This window comes from Chanodichthys erythropterus, chromosome 8 (genome assembly GCF_024489055.1).
Source record: "Chanodichthys erythropterus isolate Z2021 chromosome 8, ASM2448905v1, whole genome shotgun sequence".
Lineage (NCBI taxonomy): Eukaryota > Metazoa > Chordata > Actinopteri > Cypriniformes > Xenocyprididae > Chanodichthys > Chanodichthys erythropterus.
In genome coordinates this window covers 14700308-14721879 of record NC_090228.1, presented here as the reverse complement: position 1 = coordinate 14721879, position 21572 = coordinate 14700308, and the positions used below count along the sequence as shown (strand labels likewise).

Sequence of the window (21572 nt, the reverse complement as noted above, 5' to 3'; positions counted from 1 at the left end):
AAACCAGACAAGCTAGGCTACATTATAAATATATAACCAAGACGTTAGTGTTGTTTTTAGAAAATATTTTACCTAACTGACGGTTAGATAGTTGTGCTATATATAAGCCTCTTATTAAGCAGACCTCTCTAAATTCAGAATTCTTTCTCATACTGTCAAACTAATGTTCACTCACCTGCTGGACTCAATTAACATGGCGCCATCTTGTGGTCATAAACAGAACATCAGTTGAGGAGATTTTATTATTTATAACGGGATCCTGCAAGTTTTTCCATTCTTGAAAACTCAGTTCCTTCTACTTTTATTAATTATTAAATCAATTATGTAGGCTAACTAATAGAATTATTACATCAAGTAAGAAGAAAAGCAGACGAGCAAAGTAATCGTTATGAAATACTGGTCTTTGAACTCACTCATCCTCACCCAAAACTCCCTCTGGGAGACTCTTTCCTACTGGACAACACAAACCAGATGCGCTGTGGTGGCAGCTTCCCAAACATCCTTAGTGGTTTATGGGCAACTCGTCGCGTGACAGGCACACGGGCCATTCAGGGGGTGTGGTGTCACGTGGTACTTTTAAATTGCTGGAGTTTTGGATGGGCTGCACAAAGTGCACAGAAGCATCCAACAAATCAACATCACCTGAAGACTGAAGCAAGAATGGACGCAGGTCTCAAGCAGATGAACGGGGATCTGGAGAGAAAGGTGAGTGAATTTTTATTGTTTTAAAACTATTGTTATGCTTATATTAGGCCTATTTAAAAAAATAATTTATTTGTTATAGCACTTCCATGAGAAAATGGTTGCAAATTAGAATTGGTTATGTAATGCAGAAAACAAGTCAAAGTGTAAATTCTGTGTGGATTTGGTCAATGACAGTCCAGTTCATTGTTATTATTGTCAGACCTGACTGGAAATTTCTCTCCAGACCACAAAAATAAAGGCAAGTCCATGAAACAGTTATTAAATTGGTTAAAACTGATCAAATTTTAAGCAATCACAAATATGATTTTTTATGTGAAGGTATATTTGTGTAGCAGACTTGAAAGAGTATTATGGCAAAATACGGTTGAAAGTTATGAAGTATCAGAAATATTAATCTGATGTTGTCAAACAAGTCAATAATACAGTAATTGCTTTAATATTTGTTTTATTTTTATTATTATTTTATTATTATGTCAAAATAGGGGTGAACATTATGATATCGACACTTTGATTCACAGGAATGTGGGTTCACAGGAATGTGAGTGTGACTTTAGTCATGAGTTTTTAAAGTCCTTCTGCTCAGACACACACGCACACACTTTTGAAGCAACATTAGGATCATGCAATGTATTCATAGTAATATAATTATACCCCTAATTCATTTATCATGCTTCTAAACCTATTTACATTATTTGATTTGGAGCAAACAATATTTGCATGTGTTATTTTTACATTAATTTCCATTGTGTGTAATTGCTTAGAAAGGTGAGTGTGCGTGATAGTTAGTCATCAGTAGATTAGTTGCTAATGTGTAACAGACACGGTTGCAAAAAATACAGTATTCACAAACAGAGATGGGTCATTCTGGGTCCCTTGACAGTTGGCATTATGGGAAAGATTAACTAATGTGGGCACTGATCAAACAAAACAAGTGCAAAGCCCTCAAAAATCCCATTACACATGACAGTTCTGCACTCATTTGATGCGTGTTGATAATGAAGAGTGTCTCGACTTCTGCTTGTTTTCCAGGGCTCTCTGACCTCGTCCTACCTGGAAGAACCATTAAACAAATCAGGAGTGGTGTCCTGCATATTCTCTCTGAAAGAGGAGGTCGGTGCTCTCGTAAAAGCTCTGAGACTGTTTGGGGTTAGTATCTTGACACAACACATTTGCATTGCATCATTTGTCCCTTTTTCTTTCAGCGTCTCTTTGTCTGGTTGTTTACCTGTCCATTTTTCTCTCTCACTCTTTTTCTCTCTTATATACACTTGCATTTATCTAAAGCCAAAACGTGAGGGTCAAGGACCGCGGAATGATAGTAGGACATTTGTAGAGATGCAAAACACTGAACGGACGTGTTTGTGGGGGATTAGGCAATACTGTGTAGATGATGTAACTTTAGCAGGGTTAATGAAGTTTATGACATGCCCTCGGTTGAAAAAACAGCAAGGGAATGTTGATCTCACAGTGATATATTAAAAGACAAATTTGCGGTATCATTAAAATGCCATTAGTACATGTAAATGACCAATGTGTACTCTTTCTCCATGTTAATTGCACACAGACCTCCCTGTGTATTTGTCAGCAGAAGTCCTAAGAGTACATATATATATATATATATATATATATGTATGTATGTGTATATATACAGTATATATATATCTATGTGTGTGTATATATATATATATATATATATATATATATATATATATATATATATATATATATATATATATATATATATATATATATATATATATATATAGCATATTAGAATGATTTCTGAAGGATCATGTGACACTAAAGAATGGAGTAATGATGCAGTTATCAGAACATAAAAACACATAGACATGCACATGTGTCCTGTAAGAATGCCAAGATTTCTTGAATCATCTCCAAAGTTCTTCCCTACTTGTATCAAAGTTCAGTACACTTTGTTTTTGAATATTGACTTTTCTTCTGCCTACGTGCAATGAAACAGATGACAGGTTTTATTTACTGAATTTATTTAAAGAAATTATAACTATATAAGCACACTGAAAAAAAGTGAACAGCTTGGACTCTTCGATGCATCAACACATTTATAGCTATAGGCCCTTAGAGAAGAAACAGAAGGAATGAGAGATTAAGTAAGAAAAGACATGGAGAGAGACATAGACAGAGCGAGAAAAAGAGCAGGATGTGCTGCTATAAATCCGTGCAAGCATTTGCACTGTAAATTGGTTTAAATCAGCGGTCTAAATCTAGTTATTTTATATTAAAAGCAAACAATGCGCCACATAGAAAAATAAAAAAATCAAGTAGTGTTTTCACCAGAGTGTAGATGTGCAGAGCATACTGGCTAGCTTTACAGACTACAGAAATTGTTCATTTTTCTGTTTTTTTGTTTTTAAACATAACAGAATATGATGCATAGTATTTTCAGACATCACATTAAGGTCTTTTGAGTTAGTAAGTAAAGTAAATTAAACTAAAAAAAATAATATTTAGCTATTATATATTTAATATTATAGCTAATTTAGTGTTTGGTTATGGTGAAATCAAGTTGTAAAATGTCCAAATATTATTATATTGACCTACATTAACATTCTGGCTTATGTCTAAAGATTTATTAAGTATGGTGGTCTTGATAATAATTAATAAATGTTTTTTGTCTTTGGGAAAATTTATATTTATGATTAATGTTAAGTCAAAATTCATATAAATATAAAATATAATGTAAGAAAAATTAACAGAAAAAGAGTAATTTGGTCCAAATTATTTTTTTTTTATTTTTTATTTTTCCAGTATACACAACATGTTGCATACCAATGTATGCAGTACGTTCCTGAAACTCAGCAACCAAACTAATGAGACTAGAATCTTCTCTTGTGCTTTCGTGCAAGTCAAAAATGGATACGGGCCAAATTCGCACCCCCTAATGCTACTATAAAGATAAAAGCTTGCCCTGTGGATTCTGATTGGTTCTTCTGTACCATCCTATTCCACCCCCTTAAAACACCCCCTTCTCCACCCTCACTTTGCGAGTTAATTTAAAGCAATTTCCTGTAGCCCACATTGAAGTTGCTGTGAGGGGAAAGGATGTATTATGAAAGACTGATTGGTTGATTATATTTGTAGTGAATAATTATAGTGAGTAATGTTATTATTAATTAATAATATAATGCTGTTATATTCATTATAAATAATTAACACAATACCAATAATACTATTAATTAATATCAGTAATATCTTTATATTTTAGATGGTTAGGACAGTATAAAACACAAACCAGAAATAACTACAAATAGACTAGCATGTATCAACTAGTTTATGTGGACAAAATAGGCTTTGTGGCATTATACATATACAAAACATATGCAGACACTTGACATTGATCTTAAAACAGATACGACAAATGTTTTGAATGAACCTGTTGACAAGCTGGACACAGTTATAATAACCCAGCACTTAAAAAAAAATACCAAGCGTGCAGAAAAACAATGCTGCAATTCTCTGCTGTGTTTTGTTTTGAGTGGTAAAGGATGTGGATTCATATGGACTCAATCAGTACCACATGGAAAGGGAGGGAAAATATTTAAGATGAAAATGGACCAAAGCGGGTCCAAAACATTGTAAACCCTATCCGCCTCCTCTGCGGGCCTATGGCAAACAGCAATGGGTGTCCTCCCTCTGTGTGTGTGTGTGTGTGTGTGTGTGTAAAATCACATAAATACAAACATGTTTTGGTTTAAACAGCGCAAAAACACCCTCTCTCCTATTGGCTGAAGAAAAGCTGCACAAGTTAGTCCTAGCTGCTGCCAAAATGTGAGTGTGTGTGTGTTTTTGTGACATATCAGGACACAAATTTGTATAATGACATGGGTATGACATAGGTATTACAAGGAGAGGGTGACTTATGAGGACATTACCCCATGACCCCATTTTTCAAAAGGCTTATAAATCATACAGAATGAGTTTTTTTGAGAAAGTACCCTGTGATGGGTAGGTTTAGGGGTAGGGTTGGTGTAGGGCAATAGAAAATACGGTTTAGTACAGTGTGGTTACTGATGCATTACAATAATTTACTAAATGTCAAATTAGTTATGAAAAGAGAGGACGACACTGCACAGAAGCCTATCAAACACTCTTAATCATGTCATGTTCATGGTATGTCTTACACATTTTTAAGAAACAGCTTTTTCCTTAGATGGACTAGCTTGGAGTGCCACCTAGTGTTTATTCTCTATATGCATAGAGACGATACAATTTGATTGTGACTAAAAATTGAGGTAAAATCAACTGTATGTTCAATGTATCGAGTTGAAACTATGACTTTCAGATTTTCAAACATTCTAAAACAGCATTAAATATTAAAAGATTCCCTTAAAAATTACTGTAATATAAATGAGAGTGTGTGTGTGTGTGTGTGTATATATATATATATATTTTTTTTTTATTTTTTTTTTTTTCCTCATGATCATTTTGAAAATATTTACAGTACAGTCCAAAAGTTTGGAACCACTAAGATTTTTAATGTTTTTAAAAGAAGTTTCGTCTGCTCACCAAGGTTACATTTATTTAATTAAAAATACAGTAAAAAACAGTAATATTGTGAAATATTATTACAATTTAAAATAACTATAATAATAATAATCCTTACATTTATATAGCACTTTTCTGGGCACTCAAAGCGCTTTACATATTGAAGGGGGAATCTCCTCAACCACCACCAATGTGCAGCATCCACCTGTACTATTTAAAATTTTATTAAAATTTTGACAAAATAATTTATTTCTGTGATGCAAAGCTGAATTTTCAGCATCGTTACTCCAGTCTTCAGTGTCACATGATCCTTCAGAAATCATTCTAATATGCTGATCTGCTGCTCAAGAAACATTTAATGTGTACAATTGTACAAAATATTTGTGTACAATATTTTTTTTCAGGATTATTTGATGAATAGAAAATTCAAAAGAACAGTGTTTATCTGAAATCTAATCTTTTGTAACATTATAAATGTCTTTACTGCCACTTTTGATTGATTTAATGCATCCTTGCTGAATAAAAGTATTAATTTCTTTAATTTCTTTAAAAAAAAATAAAAATAAAAATTCTTACTGACCCCAAACTTTTGAACGGTAGTGTATAATGCTACAGAAGCTCTGTATTTCAGATAAATGCTGTTCTTTTCATCAAGGAATCCTGAAAAAAAAGTACACAACTGTTTTCAACATTGAAAATAATCATAAATGTTTCTTGAGCAGCAGATCAGCATATTAGAATGATTTCTGAAGGATCATGTGACACTGAAGACTGGAGTAACGATGCTGAAAATTCAGCTTTGCATCACAGGAATAAATTACCTTGTCAAATATATTTAAATAGTACACAGTTATTTTAAATTGTAATAATATTTCATAATATTACTGTTTTTACTGTATTTTTAATTAAATAAATGTAGCCTTGGTGAGCAGACGAAACTTCTTTTAAAAACATTAAAAATCTTAGTGGTTCCAAACTTTTGGACTGTACTGTATATATATATATATATATATATATATATATATATATATATATATATATATATATATATATATATATATATATATATATATATATATATATATATATTTATTTATTTATACAAACACACACACACATATAAATATATTTATTAAAAATGATAATCATAAAGTCATCATAAAGTAAGAATATATGAAACTTCTGAAATAAGCAAAACAAGCAATAGACAATAGAGATATTAAGAATATATTGTAATATAGCACATTGAATAATTTAAAATGATGTAATATAATGAAACATTTATACATAAACATAGTGTCTGTACTTTGCAGGAGAGAGGCATCAACCTGACGCACATCGAGTCCCGTCCATCACGCAAGAACAAAGAAGAATATGAGTTCTTCATCAGCGTGGATCAAGCCTCCTCTAAAGCTATGGATGAAGTTGTTGACAGTCTGCGCACTCAGATCAGTGGCCAAGTTCATGAGTTATCTCGCAACAAACAGAAAGACACAGGTGAGGCAAAGTCTACAGTCTGAGGAATAACTCATCACTTCCTATGAGAAAAGGCATTTCGAGGATAATAGGATAGTGTAGAATATAAAGAACAGAAATAGAACACATGTTGTAATCGCTCATAAATGTCACTGTGCAGATGGATGGCAAAGACCCTTGCACTCAGCCCCTCTTATGGTTGTTTCCAGAATTACATTAGTTTAGTTTTTGAGGACAAACAGACTCATAGAGATGGACTGAAATGTCTTGTTTCTCTCCAAGAGTCAGTTCAGCAGGGTGGGGGTCAAAGTTCAATACAAAGACTGACAGACCAACAGACCCATCACAATTTCCCCCTATATACAATAAGAAAACACAGAGCAGGGGACATTTATGGATATTTATGGCTGATGAGGAAAACCAGTCAGGGTCTTCAGTTGTTGGCCTTTTGTTCAGACCGCCTCAGGCTCACTGTTGAACTATGTACTGATGGCTGGACCTCCAAAGAGTTTAACTGTCATAAATCTAGACGATACACAGCTCTGGCTGCTGTAGAGCAAGATTTAGCCTCATAGTCTGGACTGGCTCTTTCTCCACACAATGCTTTCTGTTTACTACTGTGTCATCCATCTCTGTTAGCATGCCAATGTTAGCGACCAATCGATATTAGCAAGTTCATATCCAGAACTTAGTTAATAAATCTCAATTTAATAAAAACTCAGAGAATGGAATTTCAATGGAAGTGTTTGGGGCGAGTAATTGGAAGATTTAAAAGAGGAAGACAGCTTCTTCTTCAATTGACAACTTCATCAATACAGAAATTATTTGAGGTGTAAAGTTGTCTTTTTAGTAGTGGGACTAGTGTTCTATGTGGATTTTCCCATGACTCCAATGAGTGAAATTTGTAGATAGTTACGAATATAATCAGTAATTTCATTAAACTCTTCTTACATTAGCATGTATAATATTTTAGTCTTATGTATATACATTTGAAGCAGAGTTAATTTTAGCATTTATTCTTGTGCAGTGTCTTAACCCATAGACTTGCATTGTAAGTTCATTACCCTTGTGAAAAAGAAGTGCACTTAATTGTATTGAATGTGCACTTGTAGTCTGCTTAAAAAAGCAGATAATGTAATTTTGATGGAATAAAAGACCACGTAAGTGTATTTAAAGAGAGTACAGTTTTATCACTGTTTAACACACATAAGTACACTTTTGAAAAGGGCGAAAGTCAAAGTTTTACTTTGTTACATTTTAAATAATTGTTTTAATAACCCTTTTTTGTGTACTTAGAAGTTGACTCAAGCTAAATGACATACTAAACATATTTAAAAGACAATGGGTAATGGTAATGATGAAATTACACATAAATATGTATTTAATTGTACAAAAAAGCAGTAAAGTTGCATTTAATTTAGGTTATAATAAATTTTTTTATGTATTAGCATGCAGTTAAGTGTCCGAGAAACATTACATTCAGTTCACACTTACAAGTATACATATACTATTTCAGTTTAAATATTATTTCTTTTTAAAAGTGCGCTAAAGTGTGTTTTTTTTAACAAGGATGCTGTCAATAGAGCTTAAAGGATTAGTTCACGTTCAAATAAAATTTTCCTGATAATTTACTCACCCACTCACATGTCATCCAAGATGTTCATGTCTTTCTTTCTTCAGTCGAAAAGAAATTAAGGTTTTTGATGGAAACATTCCTGGATTATTCTCCTTATAGTAGACTTCAATGGACTCCAAACGGTTGAAGGTCAAAATTACAGTTTCATTGCCGCTTCAAAGGGCTTTAAACGATACCAGACGAGGAATAAGGGTCTTATCTAGCGATACGATCAGTCATTTTCGGAATTTTTTTAAAAAATGTACGGAACGAATGCAGCGGCAGTTTAGTTTTTCCTAAAGTAGGATAGGGAAGGTGTAGGACATACAGCGTAAGCTTTTTGAAGAATACAAAAGTGTGGTTTTGGCGGAACCACTTGGAAGGTGATCATTTGTTTATACAGTATAAAGCATTTACATTTTTTTTTGTTTTTAAATTAACGATCATTTCGCTAGATAAGACCCTTATTCCTCGTCTGGTATTGTTTAAAGCCCTTTGAAGCTCCACTGAAACTGTAATTTTGACCTTCAACCGTTTGGAGTCCATTGAAGTCCACTATAAGGAGAATAATCCTGGAATGTTTTCATCAAAATCCTTAATTTCTTTTCGACTGAAGAAAGAAAGACATGAACATCTTGGATGACATGGGGGTGAGTAAATTAACAGGAAAATTTTATTTGAAAGTGAACTAATCCTTTAACTCGCATTGAATATTCCTTTAATTAACATTCTTCTTTTTTTCCCCTCTCATCTAAAGTTCCATGGTTTCCCAATGTCATCCATGACTTGGACCGCTTTGCCAATCAGATTCTCAGTTACGGGTCCGAGCTGGATGCAGACCATCCTGTAAGACACTGTGTGTGTGCGTGTTTGTGTGTGTGTGTGTGCGTCTGTTTTTGAAGTGACCGTCTGTATGATCAGAGAAAAGAGCGAAAGTGAGCGTGAGAGGAACTTCTTCATTTTTATTTCAAACGCATGCATGCGTGGGTGTATTTTTGTAGACGCGTAGTTGGTCCATGCGACGCTAAAAGCCCACAGTCTGCATCACTCTCTATTCTAATGGAAACGGGCGGGGGCTCTCAAATTGATGTCATCGCTTTAATTGAGCCCCTGTAATTATAAATAATTGCCCCTTTCCAGCCGTCATTAAACTGAAATGCATTCATCATGAGCAGTAAACACTCTACAAAGGCTTCATTTGAATGAGTCTTCTGCATGAGGCTGAGTAATACTGTCAAAGGCTACTGAGAGATCAGAACTAGCTGTATAGATCCACTTTGTGATCACAGATCACACACACCCTAACCTATCTCTCGTTCGCAGGGCTTTACGGACCCCGTGTACCGCGCCAGGAGGAAGGAATTTGCTGACATTGCCTACAACTACAGACAGTAACTATTGCCCTCATCGTTCTTTCTTTCTCTTTCTCCCCCATTTTCCCATGGGCTGCAGGGATCGTCCCCACCTCTAGTGCTTTCCCTGTTGTTTTGTTGTGCTTTCTATGGAAAATTACTCCTACTGCCTAACAAAAGGGCTAAATTACAGGGTCCCAGCGCAGTCCGGAGCGCCGGGAGCTTTGTCATCATAATTGAGATGCATTATTCACACGGCCACTACAAAGGGCAGGAGCGTTGAATGCTACGCCCCCTGAGGAAGCTCACATTTACATACACGCTCCATCAATAATAACACCACTCATCACTCCTGAACTTATTCTCACACAGATATGACGTGCAAGCTTGCGTGTGTATGCTTAGTGTTTTGACATGACCTGACATTTCGGTTGCTTATAACATTTTTAAAGCTAAAATTTGATTACACTGTATTAGGAAGAAACTGCGCTACAACATTATGCTTGTTTAGTTAGTTACACCCCCGTTTCAGTGCGGTTTTGGTATAAAAATACAATGAAATCCAACAAGTATTTGGAATCTTAAAGGGACAGTTCACCCAAAAATGAAAATTCTGTCATTATTTTTTCACCCTCATGTCGTTCCAAACCTGTATGAGTTATAATAATAAAAATATAGATACTGTTCAGACAAAAGTATGTGTCCTAAAAATGAGCTAAGCATCTCTCTGTTTTGTTAGTGGACAGATTATTCCCCAAGTTGAATACACGGCTGACGAGAAGGCCACATGGGGGAAGGTTTTTAGGGAGCTGAAGACTCTGTACCCCACACATGCCTGCCGTGAACACAACCGTGTTTTTCCACTGCTGGAGAAGTACTGCGGGTACCGTGAGGACAACATCCCGCAGCTAGAGGACATCTCGCGCTACTTGCAGTGTAAGATCATCATCCAGTAGAGCTTGTTTGAAGTCATTCTGTCAGGTGTAAAAATAAAGATTTAGCATGTAAAAACATTATTTAAATTAAAGGATTAGGTCACTTTTGAATTAAAATTGCCTGATAATTTACTCACCCCCCATGTCATACAAGATATTCATGTCTTTCTTTCTTCAGTTGAAAAGAAATTAGGGTTTTGGATGAAAACATTCCAGAATTTTTCTTCTTATAGTGGACTTCAATTGACTCCAAATGATTGAAGGTCAAAATTACAGTTTCAGTGCAGCTTCAAAGGGCTCTACATGATCCCAGATGAGGAATAAGGGTCTTATCTAGTGAAACGATTGGTCATTTTCTAATTTTTTAAAAAAAATTATACATGTTTTAACCATAAACGCTCATCTTGAACTTGCTCTCTTCTTCTTCTCTGTTAGAATTCCAGCAGTGTAGACGCTGCTAAGTGTATTAGTGCCCTCTTCAGGTCAAAGTTTGAACTGAACTCTCATATACTATATGATAGTGCAAGTATGTAACAATTAGTTCAAACTTTGAGCTGAGGAGGACAGTAATACTCTTAGCAGCATCTACACTGCTGGAATTCTAATAGAGAAGAAGAAGAGAGCTAGTTCAATAAGAGCGGTTATGGTTAAAACGTATATAATACATTTTTTTTTTTTTAGAAAATTAACAATTGTTTCACTAGATAAGACCCTTATTCCTCGTCTGGTATCGTTTAAAGCTCTTTGAAGCTGCACTGAAACTGTAATTTTGACCTTCAACCATTTGGAGTCCATTGAAGTCCACTATAAGGAGAAAAATCCTGGAATGTTTTCATCAAAAACCTTAATTTCTTTTCGACTGAAGAAAGAAAGAACATCTTGGATGACATGGGGGTGAGTAAATTATCAGGAAATTTTAATTTGAAAGTGAACTAATCCTTCAAATGAAATAGCGTTTTATTTGGGGATGTAAAATGAGGATTTAGTGTGCAATAAAATAAAATAAAATATATAAAAAATAAATAAAAATAATTGTGTTTTACTTAAAATAAAATAATACTTAGATATCTCACCCTTTGTTGATTTCCCAGCATGCACCGGTTTCCGTCTGCGTCCCGTGGCCGGTCTCCTCTCCTCGCGTGACTTCTTAGCTGGTCTCGCCTTCCGTGTGTTTCACTCGACCCAGTACATTCGCCATAGCTCCAAACCCATGTACACACCTGAACCGTGAGTATACACACCGAGAAGCTGTTACACACAGCTCTATCTTTGAAATAAATGTCACAAATATACTTCATAATTGTGGAAAGTGATCATATTGGTAATAATACAGTGACTAAAATATGTATTTATTTCCACAGGGACATCTGTCATGAGCTGCTCGGTCATGTCCCACTGTTTGCTGACCCAAGTTTTGCCCTGTTCTCACAGGTTTGATATTACATTCTTTAATGTAACTGTACTATAATATAATATAATATAATTATAATATAATATAATATAATATAATATAATATAATATAATATAATATAATATAATATAATATAATATAATATAATATAATATGATATAATACTTAATATCAAAATATGATGGTGTTTTCATTCTGATCAGGAAATTGGACTTGCTTCTTTGGGCGCCCCTGATGAGTTCATAGAGAAACTGGCTACAGTAAGTACTTTAGATTACAATAAGAATAATTTTCCATGTTTTAACTGAGACTATGTTATAAGACCACACAGTATATTTGGCTCTCTCAAGGACTGCATGATTACAAAATGTTTATTTTTATTATTATTTGTAGGTCTACTGGTTCACTGTGGAATTTGGTCTGTGCAAGCAAGGAAATGAAGTTAAGGCTTATGGTGCAGGTCTGCTCTCATCTTTTGGCGAACTGCAGGTGCGCATGTGGTTCTTTTCTACTTCTTCCTGGTTCATGCCCTGTGCTATAGTGTATAACCCAATAAAGTAAACTAGGTTCTTGCTGTGAGCTTTTAGAGAATGATTTTTTGACAAGGGGAGTGATACACAGAAACATGACACAGATGCACAAAAATATGGCCATAGTGGAGAGCAGACTGAAATTCAGATGTCATTCTACTGTCTTGCAGTACTGTTTAACAGACAAGCCCAAACTTCAGCCCTTCGAGCCTGAGAAGACCTGTCTGCAGAAGTATCCCATTACAGAGTTCCAGCCTGTTTACTTTGTGGCTGAAAGTTTCGAGGACGCCAAAGAAAAAGTCAGGTAAAGTGACTGCAATTAAATAAACAAAATGTGCCTTTCTCTCAGAGATCTTTTTACAGTTGTCTATATGCATCTTTTGTTATTTATTACAGGAAATTTGCTGCCACCATTCCCAGACCTTTCACTGTGCACTACAATGCCTACACACAGAGCATTGAGGTGCTGGACAACACACAGCAGCTGAAGAACCTGGCTGACAGCATCAGTGGTGTGTCTTCAGTATTATGAGTCCTCCCCATAATTATACAAGAATGAATAAAGTAAAATCAGGATTTTCAGTAAGAATTCTATACTGAATGTAAATAGGAATGAGCTGAATCTTTTTTTAAAAAAGGGGAGATTCTAAAGATTCTGGAAAAGTACATTGTAAAAATACATTTATTACAAATACTATTTAGTACCATTAAGTCAAACTGAATACATTAGTTAACACTCACAAAGCTTTTTTAAGGGTCAGATCAGAACTCACTGTATAAATAAATAAAAAAATAAATAAAAGTTTTACTAGTTAGTTTTACTAAACTTAATTTCCTGTCTATATCCAATTCATTTGTCCAGTGTATTTGAATTGAGAAAATAAAAAAGTTATCTGAAAGTAAAACTCAAAAAAGCCCATATACAAAAAAGTTGAGATTGTTTACAGTGTTGTGAAACTGTTTATAGCATTATTACATAACATCTTAATTTCCAAAAATGTAGCTTGTCACAATTTCTACTCATTTTTATTTTATATTTCAAATAAAGAATTCAGAGTTTTAAATTAATTTTCTTAAGTTACTTTTTCAAATAAGTAACGCAAGTTACTTTTTCACATTTATTGTCTGACAGCTCTCCTGTCGCCATGTGGGGAGAAACCTGACTTCAATGATCTAATTCAACCATACTAATAAGCAAAAATTATTTTTTATTAGATTTAGAAATAAGAGTGTTGCTTCCTTCTCCTGTACCCTATTCTTCTTTAATCTAGAATAGCAGCACAGCTGAACGGTTTGTTTGAGATGCGCCCTCTACTGTACAGGTGTAAATATGAATTTCCTTCAGCCTGAGGCTTATTCATTTCACTTTTAGTGAGAAAGGGCCTTTACATTTGCCAAAAATAGAATTTTTTGTTGTTGTTAAAAAAAAACAAAAAAACAAGCAAGCCCAGCCCAGGTGAGAAAGCAATGCAATAGTAGTGTAACACATTACTTTTCATAAAAAATAACTAACGCGATTAGTTACTTTTTAGGGAGTAACGCAATATTGTAATGCGTTACTTTTAAAAAGTAACTTTCCCCAACACTGCCCATAACGAAATTCAAAGTGGTTAAAAAGAAATGTATAACTGCAGTTTGTGATTTTGGCACCATGTTTTACTTTAAAAACTAAGGTGGCAATTAAACTTTATTTTTTTAAGTTCAGGTTGAAAATGTTACAGTGACTTAGAAATAACTCCCTATTTTTTTTATTTTTTTTTTCGCTCTTATGATTGGTGCCTAAAGCAAGCCTTGCACAGTTTTTGTTGTTCATATGACCAGCAGAATTTTTTTATAGCCTTACATGTTATGTTAATATGTGCACGTTTGAATTTATGATTTTGAATTTATGTTATCTTCCCAGGTGAGATCTCAATCCTGTGCAATGCCCTGCGGAAGATGGAGTGAAACGACGGGGAGTAAAGAAGAAATGCAGGAAAATCAAAGAAGCTCCATAAGCATCATCTATATTGCTTTTTAGGTTCATCTATAGTTTTGCTAATCAAGCTGTGACAGAGAGAGCATTTTATTAAATATTAAATTAGTCATTATGTATTGCATGTAGACAATATTTATAGCCTAATTGTTCTAGTCCAAATATAGGCACTACGTATTTATCTGACATATAACGAAATAACACGAAACAAATACCCCTGTAAAACAAATCGCATGTAAATACCAAAAAAGCATCCCGGCATTCTGAGGCGCGCAATAGGCTATTTGCTATTTTATATATGATATATTACTATGTATTTTACAATCTTGGTACAGGAATACAGATTGCCTACCGTCCACAATTTGCTTCAGCTGTTGCTTCTTCTCGTCGCACAATGTTGCTGTAATTTTCCCAAACAACCCGCAATCAGTGAATCACAGGATGAAAGGCGTATGTGTTGAGCCAATGTATTTGGGGGACGAATTATTTTTATGAGTGCTTTTATTTTTACATGCGTTCATATGTTTTATTAAACCAAAGCTTAATAATTTGCAGTTTCGCTTGACTGTGAACGCAATTCAGCATACTGCATTTGTCATTTATCTGTGACTTAAATGTTATGCATGCATTGTCACATGTATTTAAAAAAATCAATAAAAGATATGTTATTATTAAAAACTATTATATCTTTCTTTTTCATTGTTATTATTAGCCTATTGGTTTTAGGATATGCTACTACACTACTAATAAATACATTTTTATATATTTCATATAATTATTATATTAAAATATAATATATAATAAAATAATGTATTATTATTATTATTGCATTTACAAGTGAACAAACAGCATGCGTACAGCAGAAGTCCGTTTCAGTACCTTGGAGAGCAGCACAATCTCAATACCATATTTTTGCATCATTTAGGACCCTAAAAACAAAAGATAGGCCTACTTATCTATTTATATATTTCCAATAAAGACTCATTTAGTTCTGACCTTTCACGAAAATAGCGTTTAGTTTATGTAATTTATCGCTTTTGGCTGTGAAGCACCTGTGAAATGTCACGTGTCACGGCTTTTATTTGGTGCCCGGAAAAGAAAAATACAAATTCATGACGCATTTCAGCATAAAATCAGACGCAATACATTTACATAAAGTCCTGCACAATATAAATTGCAAGGCTGTGGCCCCACAGCGAACATAGAGTTTTCTCCGCATTTGGGTAGATTTGAACTCCTTATTTACTGTCAACACGAAGATTAATTGGATATATATTTATTTTAGATATAGTGGTCAATTATTTCCCTAAGAATCGATGAAGACGGACAGTATAGTGCAGAATATTCCGCTGGGCGGCAGAAAGCGCAGTCTAATCGAGGACGCGCGGCGCGACAGAGAGAGCTGCTCTTCATCTCCGGGCCCATCGCGCTGCGGGGACAGTTTCGTGTTTGAGGAGGAGAAGAGCGGCAAAGTCACTCTCAACATCGTCTTTGGTCTCAAAAATGAGAAAAACGCAGGATTCTTCAAGGCTGGCAAAGTCTTTGAGGTTTGTACTATTACTTAGGTGCTTGGTGTAACACACAAAGACATTTAAACGTCTGTAACGGTTTTTTTTTCCACGTTGTGTGTCTCAAACTTACTTAGTTTAATATTCCATGCTATAATATTTACATTTTTGTTATTTTGTTGCAAATACGGAAGTTTAAAAACTGTGTAAATTAATGTCAAGGACAAAAACGCTTTATTTTACGTTGTTACAGCGTAACACAAATAAGTAGAACTGAATACTAAATTTACTAGGCTATTTACTATAGCAGAGAGGTTAAGTTTAGGGTTAGGGTTTAGAGTTTAGAGTTAGTTACTTGCAATTATGCATACTTTACTGTTATAACTACAGTCTACATGTAATACATGTAACACCTTAAATAAAGTGTTACATAACACCAATAGAAAACGTGGACATTTTAAGTTCTGTGCACGAATTTACTGTGGAAATCAAACATATTGCTTCCATAATTATACCATCCCCCGAAATTTAATTCAAAATAGTAAGCAAACACAAAATACTTGTGAGTCCTGAAGCAATTATGTTACACAAGTCTTACAAATTATATTTCTAGTTTTTATACATTATGTTGTATTAGACTTTCGAAGCCAAGCTCCTTCATCTGGAGAGTCGACCAAGCAGAAAGACGAAGAAGAGCACTGGAGAGGATCTGGAGTTCTTCATGAGATGTGAAGTGCACTGCTCCGACACTGACATTTTCATCAACTCCTTAAAAAGAGTTGCTGATGAAGTGCGAATAGTGCAAGAGGAAAAGAGTAGGTGATTTATCTATTTCATATTGCATATAACACCAGAAGACTTTTATTATGTTCATTTTATTTTGTTTTGATCATATAGTTCCTTGGTTTCCAAAGAAGATTTCGGACCTAGACAAATGCAATCATCTGATAACAAAATATGACCCTGATCTGGACCAGGACCATCCTGTAAGTGTACTATATATTATATAATCCTGGTTCTGCTTCAGATCAACTGTAATATCAGTGATATGAATGATTGTATTATTCAGGGATTCAGTGATCCAGAATACAGAAAACGAAGAGAATTAATTTCTGCACAGGCTTTCAACTATAAGCAGTAAGGAATATGAAATTTTATCTGAAAATATTATTGTTGTTGTAAAATGTGCATTGTGCTAATTAATCAGATTCATTTTTATAAAAAAATGTATTCATGTATAATTTATATAATGTATAAATTACTTTATAAACTTTAATAATAATTAATTAATTAATATTATTACTATTATTATTATAAAATGTGCATTGTGCTAACAAATCATAGATTATTTGGTAACATTTTACAATACTGGTGCACTAACAATTAGTTAATAGTCATAACATAATGATACATTTGCAAATCATTAGTTAATGATTAATTAAAGCAGACAATTTGATACATGGCTTCAAACTATTGTGGTAATTAACACATTTACTTACACTATTAGTTAATAAAATATGTTATTAAGGAATTAATACATCATGAAACATTTATTACTTAATCTATTAATCATATAGGCTCTTTATTAGTTGCTGATGCAGTAATCATTAATTAATGGTTTAGTTCTACATTAAAACATATTTATCTGTGCATTAGTTAAGCATGAATTAATGCATAATAGTGCACCAGTATTGTAAAGTGTTACCGATTATTTTACTCCAAAATATATCTTAATGTAATTACTGCATGAACTTCAGTCATCACTATGTAAATATATTTTAGGGGAGAAAAAAAAAAAACATCTTTCTTTTGTCATTGTAGTGGTGACCCTTTACCTGTAGTGGTTTACACTCCAGAAGAGACTGCAACTTGGTAGGTTTTCCCAGTCATTACTTCTTCAACTCCATGTCATTATTTGTACTGTATATCAAATTAAAGAGCGCTTTTTGTGATGAGGCAGGAGGGAGGTCTACAGGACTCTGAGCAGTCTGTACCCCAGTCACGCCTGCAGACAGTTTCTAGAAGCCCTCGGCCAGCTGGAGAGCGAATGTTTGTATGGGGAAGAAAAGATCCCTCAGCTTGGAGAGGTGTCTGCTTTTCTTAAAGGTAAACATGTCTGCTTATTTCATTTCTCTATGCAAAAAGGTGCAAAACTGCAATTTACCATGTCTGTGTGTGCTTTGTTTAGGGAGGACAGGGTTTCAGTTGCGGCCAGTGGCAGGGCTGCTCTCTGCTCGGGACTTTCTAGCCAGTCTAGCATTCCGGGTGTTCCAGTGTACCCAGTACATTCGCCACCCTTCAGCTCCAATGCATTCCCCTGAACCGTACGTACAATGACACAATTTGCAAGCCTATTATGTTTTTTTTTTTTTTTACATTTTCAACTTTCTTCACTGTGTAATGTTGCTGTCTGAGCATGAAAAAAATGTCTGCAAAGTTACAAAGTCATTTATTCTCTATATCATTAAGCACTGTTTCTGAACTCCCTGAAATGCCTTGACGTCACAATATTCCCCATTTAAATAATTCCCGCCAAAGGCATACACAGAATAAAAAAAAGAAGAAAGGCCTGGTTGGGTTTTATTAGTAGTGTGTTGAAACTCACAGTTATTGTAAGGGGCGTTCTGAAACCCTCTTGAAGCGGTTGACCAATCACACTGGTCCAGTCGACCAATCAGAGCACATTGTGCTTTTTAGAAGGAGGGGTTTCATAGAGGCTGGAACTAAACAGAGAGTTACTGACAGACTTGGAAGAGAGGTGCTGCAACAATGTAAAATATATGAAAAATTAAAACATTCAAGCATTGAAGACTTTTCTAGAAGAGCCTAAAAACAAAAACTAACTCAATTTTAATGTCAACAGTGACTGCTGCCATGAGCTACTTGGACATATCCCTATGCTTGCAGACAAAGAATTTGCTCAGTTTTCACAGGTGAAATGTCCATACTACATAACAAATCATTTCATAACATACATAATACAAAACAAAGTCAAAATAGAAAATGCATAAACCTGGAAATTATAATGCCATTCACAATGCAAGTTAATTTAATACAGAAAGGCCTTATTTGAATCTTCAGCCTCTTAATATTGAATAACAATTTGCATTTGACACTGAATGTTTTACTTTGCAGGAGATTGGCCTTGCCTCACTTGGAGCATCAGATGAGGATATTGAGAAACTGTCCACAGTGAGTACATGGAGATATTCAGAGGGAGAATGGTGTATTAAAGCAAGTCTTTAGCGCCCCCTTGTGTTGCTTCATTCAAATGACTAATTCAAGAACTGGTTAAAAGGCCATATCTGTAACTATTCTGTCCTTGAATGAAATCTCAAAGCCAACCATTTATATTTACCATTTTATATTCATTATGCAGCATGTATGTACTACAAGTTTATATGTGTAGCCTAACAAAAGTCTACATTTCTCTAAATTTCATACACAGCTGTACTGGTTTACAGTGGAGTTTGGCCTCTGCAAGCAAAATGGAACCGTAAAGGCCTATGGGGCTGGACTTCTGTCCTCCTATGGAGAACTTTTGGTAAGACAAAAATAATTTGTTAGTTCGTTAACTCTTGAAGACACCTGCTTAATGCACTTATTACAACACTGACTTGCAAAACCTCTTTATTCTTTTATGCTCACCAAGTACAGTAAAAACAGTAATATTGTGAAATATTATTACAATTATTAAAGTAAATGTTTTCAGCATCATTAATCCGGTCTTCAGTGTGATCCTTCAGAAATCATTCCGATATGTTGATTTGGTGCTCAAAAAATATTTCTTATTATTATCAATGTTGAAAACAGCCATGATGCTTAATGTTTTTGTGGAAAACCATGATGCATTGTTTTTTTTGTTTTATAGAAAGTTTAAAGAACAGCATTTATTTGAAAATTAAACAGAATGAATTTTCTTTTTCAGTACGCCCTTTCTAATGAGCCTCAATACAAGTCATTCAACCCAGCTGAGACTGCAGTCCAACCATACCAGGACCAGTCATATCAGCCTGTTTACTTTGTGTCCGAAAGCTTTGAAGATGCCAAACACAAGCTGAGGTGGGTGTTTTTTTTTTTTTTTTTTTTCAGATGATCTGTAGATCTCTTCACCGAGGTTATCATTCCTGACTGCTGATGCTGTCTTTCCTCAGGCAATATTCATCTACAATCCAGAAGCCCTTTTCCATTAGATATGATCCTTACACTTGCAGCATGGAGGTCCTGGATGAGCCTTCTAAGATCCAGAATGCTTTAGGGCAAATGAGGGATGACCTGAAGATTTTACATAAAGCTCTGGAGAGACTGGGACAGAAATAAACCACAGTGGGAGATCTATCATCAATAACAACTACCTTTTTTAAGGAAACCATGAATATGAGTACATGAGGCCTGGAGTTGAAATGTGTATATGTGTCAGTATCACCTTGTTATGGATGTAATGGACAGTTTGGTTTACAAAAATAATAAATATCTTTATTTTGACTACCGCTGCAGTAGTGTAATGTGTATATGCAATATGTTTTGACAAGACCAGAAGTCTTTTAATTGCTACATTAAAAGAAAAAGAGATGGGGAAAATACCTCACAGAGTCCCTGCATGCTCAGTTCTGTAGAAACACATGCCAGGCCAAACTAGGCACATGCTTTCATACATATTCAAAAATTATCCCTCAAATTATAGACACACAGCAAGTTTCCCCTACAAAATGAAGCTCTTAAAACCCAAGAAAGCAAAGCTTCATGTTTTAAAATGAAAGTAAAAACCAAAATAAAGTGGAATGTTATCAGGCCATAAACAGAAAGTACATTCTCCAAAATATCTCACCAATCGATCAAAGTCTGGTATTAGAAAAAGGCAGACGCACATGGATGCCAAAGGAAGTACGGGTCTGTGCTTACTGTGACACTGGTGAGGTTGAGACAGAGACACACTTTCTCCTTAACTGTGGTAAATATAAAGAGGTGAGAGAGAAATGCTTTGACAAACTGTCAAACCTCATGCCACAGTTTTCCAGTTCAGTAAAAACAGATCAAATGCAGATGTTACTGGGGTAAAGACAGTTACTCATCAATTTCCACAAAATTCATTTTTCAGCTGCATACCCTCTAAAACTATATATACACATATAGTATGATCATAAATGAATCATCTTTCCTGCTTTGGCTCCAGCAGGAAAAGAGACCGTGGATTAGCCCAACTTTTAACAGATTGACACATTGTGGTTTGTAGGTTGGAACAACTACGCAACTGTTCCATTCACACTAAAGATTAGGCTACCAGGTCACAGCATATTCCTCCCCATTGGCCCAAGCCGGCCAAATCATCTTCTAGAAGAAACCACAAAACAAGCAACCAGGTCACTCTGTCCTGGAATTCATTGAGTTCAGGGGTAAATGAGGTTCTATCAGCTGGCTGACCTTTGTTTGCCTTGAACATGCTGAATAAAATGAATCAGAGAAAGAGAGAGAGTTTGTCAGGCAAATAATGTAATAAATGTGGGAGAGAGGAGAGGAGCAGACATCTGCTTTCATAAACC

General features: G+C 34.7%; 2 protein-coding genes across 2 annotated transcripts; both read left to right on the top strand.

Annotated features, from left to right (window-relative positions):
- Positions 1–558: 558 nt before the first annotated feature.
- pah (phenylalanine hydroxylase) lies at positions 559–15073 on the top strand. Its single transcript, XM_067391929.1, has 13 exons — positions 559–705; positions 1735–1851; positions 6543–6726; positions 9078–9166; positions 9644–9711; positions 10412–10608; positions 11699–11834; positions 11969–12038; positions 12223–12279; positions 12413–12508; positions 12720–12853; positions 12946–13061; positions 14453–15073. The coding sequence occupies exons 1-13, from the start codon at positions 661–663 to the stop codon at positions 14494–14496; spliced, it is 1353 nt and encodes a 450-aa protein (XP_067248030.1). The 5' UTR covers positions 559–660; the 3' UTR covers positions 14497–15073.
- Positions 15074–15303: 230 nt separating this feature from the next.
- th2 (tyrosine hydroxylase 2) lies at positions 15304–20572 on the top strand. The gene is made up of 12 exons (XM_067391930.1): positions 15304–16071; positions 16670–16847; positions 16930–17018; positions 17102–17169; positions 17854–17904; positions 17993–18138; positions 18221–18356; positions 18896–18965; positions 19168–19224; positions 19481–19576; positions 19961–20094; positions 20187–20572. Exons 1-12 carry the CDS (start codon positions 15841–15843, stop codon positions 20350–20352), a joined length of 1422 nt encoding a protein of 473 aa, XP_067248031.1. The 5' UTR covers positions 15304–15840; the 3' UTR covers positions 20353–20572.
- The last annotated feature ends 1000 nt before the right edge of the window (positions 20573–21572 follow it).